General features: G+C 39.0%; 1 protein-coding gene across 2 annotated transcripts; it reads right to left on the bottom strand.

Moving 5' to 3' along the window:
* Positions 1-924: 924 nt before the first annotated feature.
* Positions 925-15014, bottom strand: LOC124403736 (sodium- and chloride-dependent transporter XTRP3-like). 2 transcript variants are annotated; one of them, XM_046877464.1, is made up of 12 exons: positions 14730-15014; positions 14385-14525; positions 14164-14255; positions 13760-13990; positions 13545-13655; positions 11471-11712; positions 8659-8821; positions 8180-8384; positions 7877-8036; positions 5026-5191; positions 1988-2210; positions 925-1154 (listed from the first exon to the last, which is right to left on the bottom strand). In XM_046877464.1, the coding sequence occupies exons 1-11, from the start codon at positions 14851-14853 to the stop codon at positions 2031-2033; spliced, it is 1815 nt and encodes a 604-aa protein (XP_046733420.1). In that variant the 5' UTR covers positions 14854-15014; the 3' UTR covers positions 925-1154; positions 1988-2030. The 2 variants fall into 2 exon arrangements, with proteins under 2 accessions (XP_046733420.1, XP_046733419.1); XM_046877463.1 differs by having other exon boundaries at positions 925-2210.
* Positions 15015-15445: the final 431 nt, after the last annotated feature.

The raw sequence follows: 15445 nt of genomic DNA, 5'->3' as shown, positions 1-15445 counted from the left end.
CTTCTGCTAAACATGATAGGACAATACAATATGGCAATGTTTTTGTGTTCACCTGGTAGTGGAAGAGGGCTCAATTAGTGGAAACTTTATAACACTGACATGGAAGGCAGAGTCTTCATACCACCCTGTAGGAGCCAGAAACTTTGCATGGAAAACCTTCCTTTATTGGTTAGTTATATGTAAGCATGAGAACTGTAAAACAAACCCTACATAGTTACAGTCTAAACATCACAGTCACAGTGTGAGGAGTATGATGACAAGACAGTAGTCACCTACAGCCAAGACAAAGCTAGACTCAGTGTACAGTCAACTGTGAAACTGGTGAGAAACCACGACGTTAAGGCACAGAATGCTTTGGTTCTAAGTAATGACAAAGCTGGAATCAATTCAAGGAATTCAAGTTGTTGTGTGAGCTTAAATTTTTGAACAAACGGATACTTTTCTATTTAGTTACTTTTGCTCTTTAGCTTATCTAGCATAATAATCTATATTACATTTTTATTCATATTCCCCAATTTAAGAGTTTTGTGTGATAGCTGATAGCTTAACATCACAACATTGTAATGTTAATAAAAACAACTAATGCAAGTCATTTTATATTTTATTTATAATTACTCTTTAACTAATGTTCAGTGCTTAAATACCTATAACATTCAGTTGAAACAAAAAAACAGTTTGGAAGACTTTTGCGCATTACTTGAACAACGAGTCAGTCTGATGATGATAAATACTTGAAAAGATTAAAGGTTATACACGTGAAAGAAAAAGTGCAAGTTAAACTGTAGCTGTTTTAGAAGGACACCTTCAGTGTGTGAAACACTTTCATCTGTGAAAAAGACCTACGAGTTCATGTTATTGTTAATATGTTAAATGTTAAAAAAACACGTTATTGATTATTTAAATCATTTGTGTCCTCAGAAGGAATGTCATTAATATACTCTTTTATTCCTGATTGTTACAGAAATGGATTTTTACTTTTGTAAAGTGAATGAAGTGTTTTCACATTACATTGTGAACTTTATTCCCAGTGAAGCTCTGACCTTTACACTGAACTCACATTCCTGACTGAAATTATACAACATCACTCAATAAAACAAAAGGCAATAATGAGCTTAAAATACTCCAGCAGATTAACTAAAAGCAGGTGGGGAAATCTGAAAACACAACAAGAGAACAATCAGAATTCTGTGACCATATACAATATGCATGGATTTTATTGAAAAAGACAATATACTGTTCTGTATATAACTGTCTAGAAGCTCTGTCACTGAAACACAAATCAGATCACAGCTTCATTCAATTTTTTTTATATTGCTTTCAAAATATTTTATTTTCAATATAATACCAAAGAAAACATGTTCTCATTCATTAATTTTAGAAATATAACTTGTTATAAAGACCATCATGTATTTTGTTACCTTTTTGGAGTCTGGGTTTATAATATAAAATTACTCTGTAGAATAGTTTATGAACTGTGTTTTTCACATGACAAGAAAAATAAATTGTTCAATTATATTTGAGATTTATAGAATCAGAAAATCAAGTGTTTTAGACTTTCTGAATGTAACATTATGCTGCTTTGGTGCAAAAGCACGGCCATTAATTGGTCTCATAAATAACTTTAATATCTAAATTCTACTTTTAAAATGTTGTAATAATTGATTTAAGTACAAAGAGTAACTTTAAAATCAGATCATTGTAAATTACAATAAACCCCAAAGAATACGTATATGTAGTGCTTTAAGCAGACAATGTACACTAACATGCTCCACACTACTGTGTAGAAAGTGCTGTTTATATTTAACACATTTTCCACATAATAAAAATTTAAGTAAAACATTTAGATTCTTATTAACCATTAGATGTACATCAACTGATCAGGTTTATTTACTTTTCTGTTAAAATTATTCTGAATGTAAATAGTTAGATGTTATTTCTATTAATTATCTACTGAATCCTTTATAATGTATCATATAAAGGCTCTCACAGTGTACGCTGTGGCAGATATTCTAGCAGGTGTTTTGATGGTTTTATGGTGTTATGGTGGATAACACAGTATTTATTTCCTCACGTACTGTTACTGTTTGTTTTTTATGTCTTGTGCAGAAAGTATAAATAGCTGTGATAGGGACACAGCTCACTGATGAGACAAGGAGAAGACCAATGAAGATTTGAGCATATACAGGATACTCCATTTTTACTGACTTTCCCTGTATTGGAGAGAAGACAGAGAAAACACACAACCCTCAACTGCAGCATCCATTTCAAAATGTTTATTATCAAAATATTCAATAAACTGTATTGCCAAAAGTATATGCACCCCTGACCATCACACCCACATAATACTATACAGTTCAAGGCACACAAGTGGCCAGTATTAAAGTTATTAATGTAATTGGAAATTAAGTTAATAATATGTATTCAAAATATTGTAACAATAAAGCTAATACTCTCCCTTTTGTTATTCACTGAAGACATTTGTGTTTGGTATCAAAATATGAATATTTTATTTTCCGATATTTAAATCTAGACTTTTTAAACAACTTTAACACATCTAGCACCTTTTGTATGAACCAACCTATTTTTCAAATAATCAAAAGTTTGCTGACTAACAGGTATTTCTTTTTGCCCAGGTGTGTTCTGTTGGATTTGTTTATGAATAGCTCTGAATTTCTGCTCTTTGATAGAGTCCTGGGTTTTACATGTACACAAGACATTTATTGTTAATAAATAAACCATCATTCAGAGCAGAGAGCTGTCTAAGGGAGCCATTTTAAAGATAAGAAAAGTGTCAGAGAAAACAGTCTTTGCATAAGCATTATTCAATACAACAATTTCAAACATACTAAAAAGTGAATAAACCAACGGGGTATTAACATCCATACATGAACCAGGATGTTCAAGGAAAACATGAGTTGATGACAGAAACATTGTAAAATCTGAAAAGTGACATCACAGTGACATCAAACAATGAATAAGTCAGTAACATCATCAACAACCTCCACTGGGCAAGAGTGAAAGTTTTTCAATCCATTGTTTAAAGAAATATAGCAGAGATCCCACAAGATAAAATACTTTTATCAGCAGCAAAAGATTGGAATTTGTACAGAAATACAAAGATCCTCAAAAGTTCCTGAAAAGATGAACCTCTAACAAAGTGATTACCGTAATTTCTGGACTATAAAGCGCACCCAAATATAAGCCGCACCCACCGAATTTGACAAAGATTTTTATTTTAAACATAAATAAGCCGCACCTGTCTATAAGTCTACACTGAAACTAATGAACTTTACACAGGCTTTAATGAAAGACGGGTGTAACGGGTGAAATATGTTGCGCTTCCTTTAGGAGCATAGCGGTATTTTGGGAACAGCCTTCGCCGCATTTTTCCGGTATTACTACGTGTGCAAGACCGAGGAAAAAACAAACAAACCGAGGAATATGTCCTTATTATTTTCTGATGCTCATTTCTAAGTTTCTTTGACTAACCCGTAACACTGTTGCCAAGAAAAATAAAAAAGCATGAGTTTTGGAAACCTGTCTGTGCTTATATGATTTCTGTTGTAACTGGAGTTAGTGAGCTCTCCCTTCACCCAGACTCAACGTGTTACAACGGCTTGTATCTAAACAGTAGCCGACCAAGAAAGTCATTGTTCACTGTCTTCATCCTTCCTTTCACAACTATTTCTCTCAGGAGTGTATCTTTTGGCATCATCATGCGTTTCAAAAAATAAGTTTTTTTGTTTCCGTTTGGAAATTTCATTGGTCTAATGTTATGGGGTTCAGTTTTTTGGCTTGAAGTTTGTGAAACCGGGAAAAACCCAGGAAAAATTAATAAATAAGCCGCTTCATTGTTTAAGCCGCAGGGTTCAAAACGTGGGAAAAAAGTAGCGGCTTATAGTCCGAAAAATACAATATATGACAAACAAGTGGAGAAAGAAATGGCTCATGATACAACTCATACAAGCTCAGGTATCAAGTATATTTTGTGGTGGTGTCATGGCTTTGACTTGCATGGCTGCTTCTGGAACAGACTCAATCTAATCCTTAATAATGATAGAACTTATGATGGAGCAGCAGAATGAATTCTGAAATCTATAAAAACATTTTGTCTGACAATTTAAAAACAATATAATTAGAGGGAGTTTAATCAGGCAGCAAGACAATGATTACAAACACACTCCAGCTCAAAAATCTCCCTGCTAATGATTGAGCACAGCTGCATAACATTTTCCACAACCACACACACATTTACATGCTGCCACAAGATAGCCATTAATTGTGACTTTAGCAAGCCTCTGAAATCATGTTTGATAACCCACTGGCTTGTTTCTGTTAAAATGTTTTAATTTCTGTTTAGTCAAGTCTATTTGTACAGTGCCTGAACCTCGCCTGTGTTTTGACCGTGCATTTGCTTGACGATTTGGATTTGTTTGCTTTGGATAATAAAGACTTTAATTTGCAGTTGCATCTGCCTGTCCTCACATTATATGACAAAATATCAGGAAACTAAGCTAAAATTATATATATATATATATCTAGGGTATCTCATAATATTATGAATCATGTTAATGTTTTGATCTCAAACCCAAATATCTTCAGTACATAGCAGGGAAATTGTAGCTTAGTTTTTAAGGTGTTGAACGTTGGGTCAGGACGATGTGAGGTCAAAATTCCTGACTGTGACTGCTGGGCTCCTGAGAAGGCCCTTAACTGCTCAGTTGTATAAAACACGAGCTGTAAGTCACTCTTGATAAGGGCATTTGCCAAATGCCATAAATGTACATGTAAATAGCAAAAACTAAAAAGTGGCCTTGCTGTTCCAATGTGGCCATATGTGATTGTAATAATGATGTGATGTGCATCACTTTTGATCACCTTAACTGAGCTGAAAACAAGCTTGAACAGTCTATATGACAGCTTTACAATCATAGCAGTCATGTTGTTCACATAAATAACAACAGCAATAACAGTTACAGTAATACTCAACAATAAGATTTATTAAGATTTATTTGCATCTCTTACCATGTCTTTATCCCATGCCTGATATGTTGGTGTTCCTCCCTGAATATAACTTATAATATAGAAGATGAAAAGGCCAATCAGCAGTAATGGACTCACAAAAACCCACATGATTTTCCAGTACCAGTTTGGCCGATGACCCAGCATGTCCTCAATGTCCTTCTCAAACCTACAAACACATTTAATATAAGTATGTATATGTTTAATTGTGATCACTATGCTATCACTATAATGGGAATAAGCAATAACATAACAAACATAAATATATATTTACCCAATCAGCCACTCTACCAAGAAAACATGCTATTTATATGGTTATTTTGATGATGGGCCACCAGAAAGAGAAGAATCTGGACACAACTGTCAGCATGGTTCCGAATGGGCAGCACCACTTCAACACTTACATTGTGGAAAGCCAGTGCGCACATGGCCAAAAGGCAGGGAGGAGAAACGAGACACAGATGAAAGTAGATAATAAGACGACCAGTGGCAGCTGCTCAGGGAGCATGAAAATGTCTCCACTAATGCCATGTATCTCTCTCTCTTTCTCTTTTTACAGGAGACAGCAGCAGCAAAGAAAAAATAGATTAAAAATAGCCAGGAACTCCACTGTACGGACATCTAGGGGAAGTCCATTCCACCACCTCGGTGCCAGAACAGAGAGGAGCCTTGAAATATACTTACCTTTCATTCTGAAAGAAGGTGATACCAGTCAAGCAGTGTTGGAGGATCTGAGACAGTGTGGTGCAGTGCGGGATGTGATGAGGTCACTGAGGTAAGATGGTGCTGGTCTATTTTTGGTTTGTAGGCAAACATCAGTGTTTTGAATCTAAGATGTGCAGCTACTGGAAGCCAGTGGAGGTGCAGCAGTGGGGTGGTGTGGGAGAAGTTGGGCAGATTGAATACAGTGCATTTTGGATCATTTGCAGTGGATGAATAGCGTTCAGGGGAAGACCTGCCAGCAGAGAGCTGCAGTAGTCCAGTCTCGAAATCACAAGAGACTGAACAAGAACCTGGGCAGCCTGTGTGGACAGAAATGGTCGAATCCTTCAGATGTTGTATAGAAGAAATGGACAAAAACGAGCCGCATTAGTGACATGTGGGAAGAAGGACAGTTGATTGTCCAGAGTCACCCCAAGGTTGTGAGCAGTGACTGAAGGGGAGAGCAGAGAGTCATAAAGAGTTATACTGAGATCCTGACCTGGAGATGAATCACCTGGGAGAAGAGTTAAAGTGTCTTTCAGCTAAGTTGCTAAAAGAAGCCCATGGATTATACAGAGTACAAATGTAAATTACTTGACTGAGCCCAGCTGACATTGTGACAACCACACTTCTACCATTGCAGTTAGGAGGAAAGAATATTCTGACCCCATGGTAGACAGGCCACCACAGAAAAACACATGATCACAAGGTCTTTCCCGAAGATGTCAGCCTACTGAACTCTATTAATAAAAGATGATCTCTACATCCAACTCAGTTGATTTAACTCTACTCATACATTAATGTCTCTATACTGTTAACTTACATTGTTTTCCATGATGCAGCTTACTGTTACTTTCTTCTGCTGCACATACATTTACTGCTGCACAAATTGCAATACCTCATGTTGCCTTCTTTTTTGCACTATTATTTTCACCTTTAAAAAATACCCTTCTGTGTTTATCTTCCCATTGCACCCTATACAGTATTATTGTAATATATATTGCATTCCCATAATACGTATATATTGCATATTTGTACAGTTATACATTTGTATTAGATTTGTTTATATACATTGCTATTTGCCACTTCAGCATACAGATAGAAGGTTCAGAGCCTGGCCATGGCAACACCAACCCATGGGCTCAACCTAACTGTCATCAGCCCATGTCAGAAGTTTTTATGCGATTGTGCACCAGTGCAAAATTTGAAACAAAAGATAGTGGTGCCTGATGTGCTTTCTTTCTGTGGTGGCCTATCTGACAGTGCAAACTGTTTAAAATGGTTCTAAATGAATAACAGTGTGCTATCCACCTTGTCGAAACAATCCACAAAGAGTCAAGGATGGTTGCAAAACAAAGAGCATCTGTACAGTGATCCTATCAAAGTTTGCAGCAAGCATAAACATGTACATATGCATCTACTCACACATGTATACTCATTAGGGGTGTGACAAGATCTCATGGCCACAATATTAAACAGTGGCTATATTTATCATCGAGGTGAAAAGCTGTCTTTCATATATCACAAGACATATATCATAAAATATTGATGCAGTGGAACCAAAATACACCATCCCATCACATGAACATTTTACTCACACAATGTTCAGTGTTATATGGTTAGACAACTGCTGTTTCCACAGATATGTAATATTGGGTTGTTAATCTGGTCAGGTATAAAAGGTATGGTCATAAGTAATATGAAGATGTTATAATGGTATAGACCGATTCTGAGGTTGAGGATTTTAAAACTTATCCTTCAACTCTGACTACAACATTGAGTGCGAAAATAATCATCTGTTCATGCTAAACAGAGTAAAAGCATGTATTATTTTTATTTTATGCCATGTTATGCGCTTAACTGATGTGAGTTTGCTGGTTATTCATGTCAGAAGTTTTTTTAAGTGAGCATGACATTGTTATGGCTGTTATTAACTTGTATAAAATGCTTAGCATAATTCTTCTTATGTCTTTTAACTCTATAATCAAACTATATTTGATTGTATACAGTAAAAACAAGAAAATCATTTACATGCAAAATTTATATGAATACTGAATTAATACTGCAAGAACAGGAAAATAAGAAGTTTTATCATAGTGTATGAAAAACATATAGGTAGTTGTACAGGTAAGGATAAATTTCACTTATTTACCTTTTTAGCCCATAGATGTAGGAAACAGTGACAACTTCAATCAGCACGATGAAGAGCAACGAGAGCGTTGCACCATACTCATTGAACATCGTAAACCAGTAATTACCCGAAGGGGTGGTGAATCCCAAACCCAGCAACAAACAGAAAAGGCACACCAGACCTACACACACACACACACACACACACACACACACACACACACACACAAAGGTTACTTCTACATGATTTAAAAGATATATATGGCTTTTATAATTTGGAATTTATGACTAATTTTCTATTTGTTGTTTGTTGGGTAGTTTGTACCGTTCAGTGTGGCATTGTTGAAGTTCTGTGTAAGATTTTTGAAGTCCCTCAGTGGTGTTATTATGGCTGTTATGTTTCCAAGCATGCTTCCCATCCCCAACATCAGCAACATCAAGAAGTAGAGGACAGACCATAGCTGAGAAGCCGGCATGTTCATGATCGCCTCACTGTACACAATGAATGCTAAACCAGTGCCCTCAACAGCCTAGACACACACACACACACACACACGCAAACACAAACACAAGCAAAACATGACACACAAAAGATGCACACACACAAACACAAGCAAGACATGACACACAAAACATGCACACACACACACACACACACACACACACACACACACACACACACAAGCGAAACATGATTATTTAATCATTAAAACAGTGGAAACACACACACACACAAACACACACACACACACACACACACACACACACACACACACACACACACACACACACACACACACATACTGTGTCCAGTTCAGCCTCCAGACTGCAGGGCTCTAGTTTATGCTGAATGAGCGCGAGCTGCTCAGGATGTGTGTGATTTAACACAGTAATCCATGACGTCACATTTTCTTTATTAATGGCATCTTCAGCGAGATTAAATGTATTCAGAAGTAAAACTCTCATCCTGCAATAAACAAATAATAAACAAACAATAACTTGCAAACAAGTCATACTGTGAACAAATGGATTCCAGCAGCAGTTTCAATAATAAAAAAAAGACTTGCTTTCATTTGTAAGAATAAATCTGTTAAAAAGTCTCCATAAACAATAAATAAAACAGTTACTGAAGATAAACTACAAGTGATTACAAGTGACTGCAGTAAACACTACATTTTCCTTTATTCTTCACATTCATATCTGATTCAAATTTATAACACTGAACACCTCCCACCTCCATCACTCCTACACTGAACACCACCACCTCCATCACTCCTCCACTGAACACCACCCATCTCCATCACTCTTACACTGAACACCACCCACCTCCATCACCCTTACACTGAACACCACCCACCTCCATCACTCCTACACTGAACACCACCACCTCCATCACTCCTCCACTGAACACCACCACCTCCATCACTCCTCCACTGAACACCACCCACCTCCATCACTCCTACACTGAACACCACCACCTCCATCACTCCTACACTGAACACCACCACCTCCATCACTCCTACACTGAACACCACCACCTCCATCACTCCTCCACTGAACACCACCACCTCCATCACTCCTCCACTGAACACCACCACCTCCATCACTCCTCCACTGAACACCACCACCTCCATCACTCCTACACTGAACACCACCCACCTCCATCACTCCTACACTGAACACCACCACCTCCATCACTCCTACACTGAACACCACCACCTCCATCACTCCTCCACTGAACACCACCCACCTCCATCACTTTCACATTGAACACCACCACCTCCATCACTGCTACACTGAACACCACCCACCTCCATCACTCTTACACTGAACACCACCACCTCCATCACTCCTACACTCAACACCACCCACCTCCATCACTCCTACACTGAACACCACCCACCTCCATCACTCTTACACTGAACAACACCCACCTCCATCTCTCTTACACTGAACACCACCACCTCCATCACTCACACTGAACACCACCCACCCTTATTGCTCCTACACTGAACACCACCCACCTCCATCACTTCTACACTGAACACCACCCACGTCCATCACAGCTACACTCAACACCACCCACCTCCATCACTCTTACACTGAACACCACCACCTCCATCACTCACACTGAACACCACCCACCCTTATCGCTCCTACACTGAACACCACCCACCTCCATCACTTCTACACTGAACACCACCACCTCCATCACTGCTACACTCAACACCACCCACCTCCATCACTCTTACACTAAACACCACCCACCTCCATCGCTGCTACACTCAACACCACCCACCTTCATCACTGCTACACTGAACACCACCCACCTCCATCACTCCTACACTGAACACCATAACCTCCATCACTCCTACACTGAACACCACCCATCTCCATCACTCTTACACTGAACACCACCCATCTCCATTACTCTTACACTGAACACCACCCACCTTCATCACTCTTACACTGAACAGCACCACCTCCATCACTCCTACACTCAACACCACCCACCTCCATCACTGCTACACTCAACACCACCCACCTCCATCACTTTTACACTGAACACCACCCACCTCCATCACTCTTACACTGAACACCACCTACCTCCACCACTCTTACACTGAACAACAACCACCTCCATCTCTCTTACACTGAACACCACCACCTCCATCACTTCTACACTGAACACCACTGTGATGGAGCAGCACCATCACAGCACCACCTCCATCACTCCTACACTCAACACCACCCACCTCCATCACTGCTACACTCAACACCACCCACCTCCATCACTTTTACACTGAACACCACCCACCTCCATCACTCTTACACTGAACACCACCTCCATCACTCTTACACTGAACACCACCACCTCCATCATTCTCACACTAAACACCACCCACCTCCATTGCTCCTACACTGAACACCACCCACCTCCATCACTCTTACACTGAACACCACCACCTCCATCACTCCTACACTGAACACCACCACCTCCATCACTGCTACACTCAACACCACCCACCTTCATCACTCTTAAACTGAACACCACCTACCTCCACCACTCTTACACTAAACATCACCCACCTCCATCACTGCTACACTCAACACCACCCACCTCCATTACTCTTACACTGAACACCACCCACCTTCATCACTCTTACACTGAACACCACCACCTCCATTACTGCTACACTCAACACCACCCACCTCCATCACTCTTACACTGAACACCACCACCTCCATCACTGCTACACTCAACACCACCCACCTTCATCACTCTCACACTGAACACCACCTACCTCCACCACACTACCCCCACCCACACCATCAGCATTACACTGAACACCACCACCATCAGTGTTACATTGAACACCACCACCATCAGCATTACACTGAACACCACCCACATCCCATTAGCTGTACTTATGCAGGAACAAAGAAACCGATGATTCTCTTCACTCTGAACTGCTGAAACTGAAATTTTTAACCAGTTTATTGTTTTACTCAGTCTGACTTTACAGCTAGAACTGAGTTAATGTTTAATAAGGGTGTTAACTGAGTTATATATATATCAGTTAATACAGACAAGACTAAACACACACACTCACACCTCTCTAAGCAGCTCTCATAGTTGAATGTAGCTTTGAAGCCGTAGATGGAAAACGTGACAATGCTGGCAAAAACTGAAGTTCCACTGTTAATGAGGGCGACGACGATGGCCTGACGTTCAAAGTTGTTATTGTAATCATTATAACTGGCAAAAGCAATTAGAGACCCGAAACCCAAACCAAGAGAGAAGAAGATCTGTGTAGCAGCATTTATCCATGTCTGAGGATTCATCAACTGCTCCAGCTATACACACACACACACACACACACACACACACACACAAATACATTTACACATATACATACTATAGATGTATACCAATGGTCGATACACACCTGTTAAAAGGTCATGTTTTTGTGTTGTAAAACACACAGCATTAAACTCAAACATTAAACCAAGTTGAAAACATTTTCCACTAGACACAGCAACCAACAAACTTCCTGTAAAAAAACAAACAAACTTTAAAAACTTTTTTTTGTGACATTACAAAGAACATTCAATCCCACTAAAATTCAGCAATGACAATAAAACATATAATGGGAGGCTTGGCTATGGGAACCATATTAAAGTAGCTACAGAAAATATCTTATCTTATATTCTGTGGCTCATGATCATTTTTGAGTCTGCCTGAAACCATGTTACAAAATGTGTTATGGGCTGATGAGATAAAAGTTTAAAATTTTAGGGAAAAATCTAAAACATGTTAAGGAAAAAAAAAAGTTTATTACCCGAAGGACACTATAACCACAGTGAAGCATGATGGTGGTAGCATTATACAGTTTAGCTAGGACTTGCACTTTAGTGAAGAAGGAATCAGAAATATCTACTATCAATTTTTTCCATAAACCCTGAAGGCCTTTTAAACAATTAGAAAACTTTCACCTTCCAGGAAAACAGCAACGTAAAACACAAATGTCTTCAGAAAAAGATTGATGTTTTAGGATGGACCAATCAAAGCCCAGGAGAAAATATTTGGAATGATGTAAAAGGACCGTGCACATGAAATTCTCTTACACTGTAATTTAGAGCAAAAAAAAGGAAGAATTAAATAAATCAGGATGTGCTGAGTTGTTGGACCCCAAAACTCTGAGTGCCTAACTAGTAGCATTATTATTTAATGTTGTCTTTTAAATTTTGTTAGTTTGCTATATCATGCTAAAAAGATCAGACACTATTTAAATGCACATTACCAACTTGTGCTGTTAATATCATGAACAGCAGCTACTCTAATTCCTCTCCACTACTTCTCTTTCTCTCCCCATCCCGAGGCATCCTGAGGTACTCCAACCCCAGTTGTGTCCCACCACATGAAGATTGTGGAACCATCTAGAGACATACCAGTGCCATTTGGATCCCACTTCATGTGGCGTTTGGACATTGGACCTCTTTGAAGGTTTAAAGGCTCTGGCATGGAGAAGCTGGTGTTGGATCTGTGATGATTGCAAATGTTGAGCTATTTTATGAGTTGCTCAGTAGCTCCTGGTTCCATAATCTCAAATGACTGTAGAAAGATCATTACTAATAATCACACATTCCAGTGCTCATGTTAGTTCTCACTCTCCAGTGTTCTGTAGTGTTTAAAGACTATAATCACACTCTTGATGTCACCCAAATGAGGATGAGGTTCTGCTTTTGAGTCTGGTTCCTCTCAAGGTTTCTTCCTCATAACATCTAAGGGAGTTTTTCCTTCACCAGAGTCACCCCAGACTTCATCATCAGGGATAAATACACACCGGTTAGCTTCATTCAGAAATTCTTTAAAATTGCTTTAAGACAATGTGTATAAAGTGCTACAGAAATAAACTTGAACTAAAACTGTTTCATATATAAGTGATGAAGGAATGAAGTGATGAATGATGGGGAGAAAAATGGTGGGAGGATGGAGGGATGAATGATGGGAGGATGGAGGGATAAGTGATAAAGAGATAAGTAATTGAGGGATGAAATATGGAAAAATGAGAAATTAAAAGATAAGTAATGGAGAAAAAAAGTTATGGAGGTATGAGAGATGTAAGTAAGAGTTATGAAAGACTGAAAAAACAGTGTAAATAGGACCCGGCATGTGAGTATTCTACCTTTGGAGTGAACATGTACTTCACTCCATCTAGCGCTCCATGTAGAGTGACACCACGGATCAGATACACAATCAGAACCAGGTACGGAAACGTTGCAGTGAAATACACCACCTAAAAACCAACAAATCACTCTTTAAAGTCGCATTGTGAATGCTAAAAATGCTAATGATGCCATGCCCAGTGGGCAGAGTGCAGAGTGTCTGTGTGGACTGTACTTTGCCAGTAGATTTGACTCCATGGATGTTAAACAGGAAAACGATGCTCCAAGCCAGGAGGAGGCAGAGTGCCACTCCCGTGTGAACACCGACAGTGTGCTCATCGATGGACGATGAAATGTTCAATGTCTCACGAAAGAAAAAATATTGTGTTGAAGTGGCGACTTCACACTCCTCTAAATATGCTGTATGATTGGAGTTCAATGGGCATTGAGCCCACGGCAGCACAGACTACACACATACACACAGACACACAAACACACACTTACAATGACCTACAGTGCCTTTCTACAATAACACTACCACCAACAACAACAATAATAATAATAACAACAAAAACAACAACTACAATAATAATAACAATAATAATAATAATAATAATAATAATAATAATAATAATAAACCTGAAATGAGTGAAAAAGGTACCAGAAACTCCAGGCATTAATTACGTTATAATACAAACACAGATAAATGGATGTGATGACACTTGCAAACCCTGCAACAGACGGAAGAACCAACAAAAAATTACTTTTTTTAACTGTTACTGTAACTAACAAACACACACACACACCTCCTGAATCCACAGTAAGGAGTTTAATGGAAGTGAACATAATGAATCCCTTACCCACTCCCCCTAGGTAGGGACTGATGGAAGTGAAGGCACCGATGCTTCCTAAACGCATCTTCTGTCCAACAGCAAGCTCCAAATAGAAAAGAGGAATTCCTTCCAGAAAGAGCATGAGGATGTATGGGATCAGAAACCCCCCTGTAACACACACACACACACACACACACACACACACACACACACACACACTCATTAACAACTTATGACCTGCTCATACTGTAGGAAATCTTAAAATACGTCAGTGTTTTTTCCTTCAAAAACACAACAAAAAATGTGGGGACATTTTCACCAAGATTGTTAGTGTAATTCATGAATTATTTCACATTCTAATCTCAAACTCACCTCCTCCATGCATCTGGCAGAGATAAGGAAATCTCCACACATTTCCCAAACCAACAGCGTACGACACACACGCCAACACGAACTGAGTCGGAGTCTCCCACGATGGCCGGCTCTCCTTCTCCATCAGCAAACAATAATAACAGTAACAATTAATAAAAATAAATTAATTTATAAATAATAAAGTGCAGATAATTAGATTAAAAAATGTATGAAGTTCAGAGTGAGAGCAGAGTGAAATGATTTGAGACAAATACTGAGTGAAGTGCCACTTTATTACACTGAGTTTATTACAGTAGTTTATCAAGGGGTGTGGCCTCAAAAGAGGTGGAGTCTCACACAGTGGCAGGGCCACAGAGGAGGTGGAGCCTCATGCTGGACGAGCTGAAGTTACACCTGTACTATATTTCTATATTTGTAAAACTCTGTGTGTGTGTGTGTGTGTGTGTGTGTGTGTGTGTGTGTGTGTGAGAGAGAGAGAGAGAGAGAGAGAGAGAGAGAAACAGAGGGAGATCACAGGTACAAACACAGATGTGTGTGTGTGTGTGTGTGTGTGTGTGTGTGTGTGTGTGTGTGTGTGTGTGTAATAAACACTGGGAGGTCACAGTCAGAAACACAGCTGTGTGTGTGTGTGTGTGTGTGTGTGTGTGTGTGTGTGTGTGTGTGTGTGTGTGTGTGTGTGTGTGTGTGTGTTTTAAGTGTCCAGCTGATGAAAACTT

Source organism: Silurus meridionalis, chromosome 21 (genome assembly GCF_014805685.1).
Source record: "Silurus meridionalis isolate SWU-2019-XX chromosome 21, ASM1480568v1, whole genome shotgun sequence".
NCBI lineage: Eukaryota > Metazoa > Chordata > Actinopteri > Siluriformes > Siluridae > Silurus > Silurus meridionalis.
The sequence above is the reverse complement of the archived record's forward strand: the minus strand, read 5'-3'. Positions and strand labels throughout refer to the sequence as shown.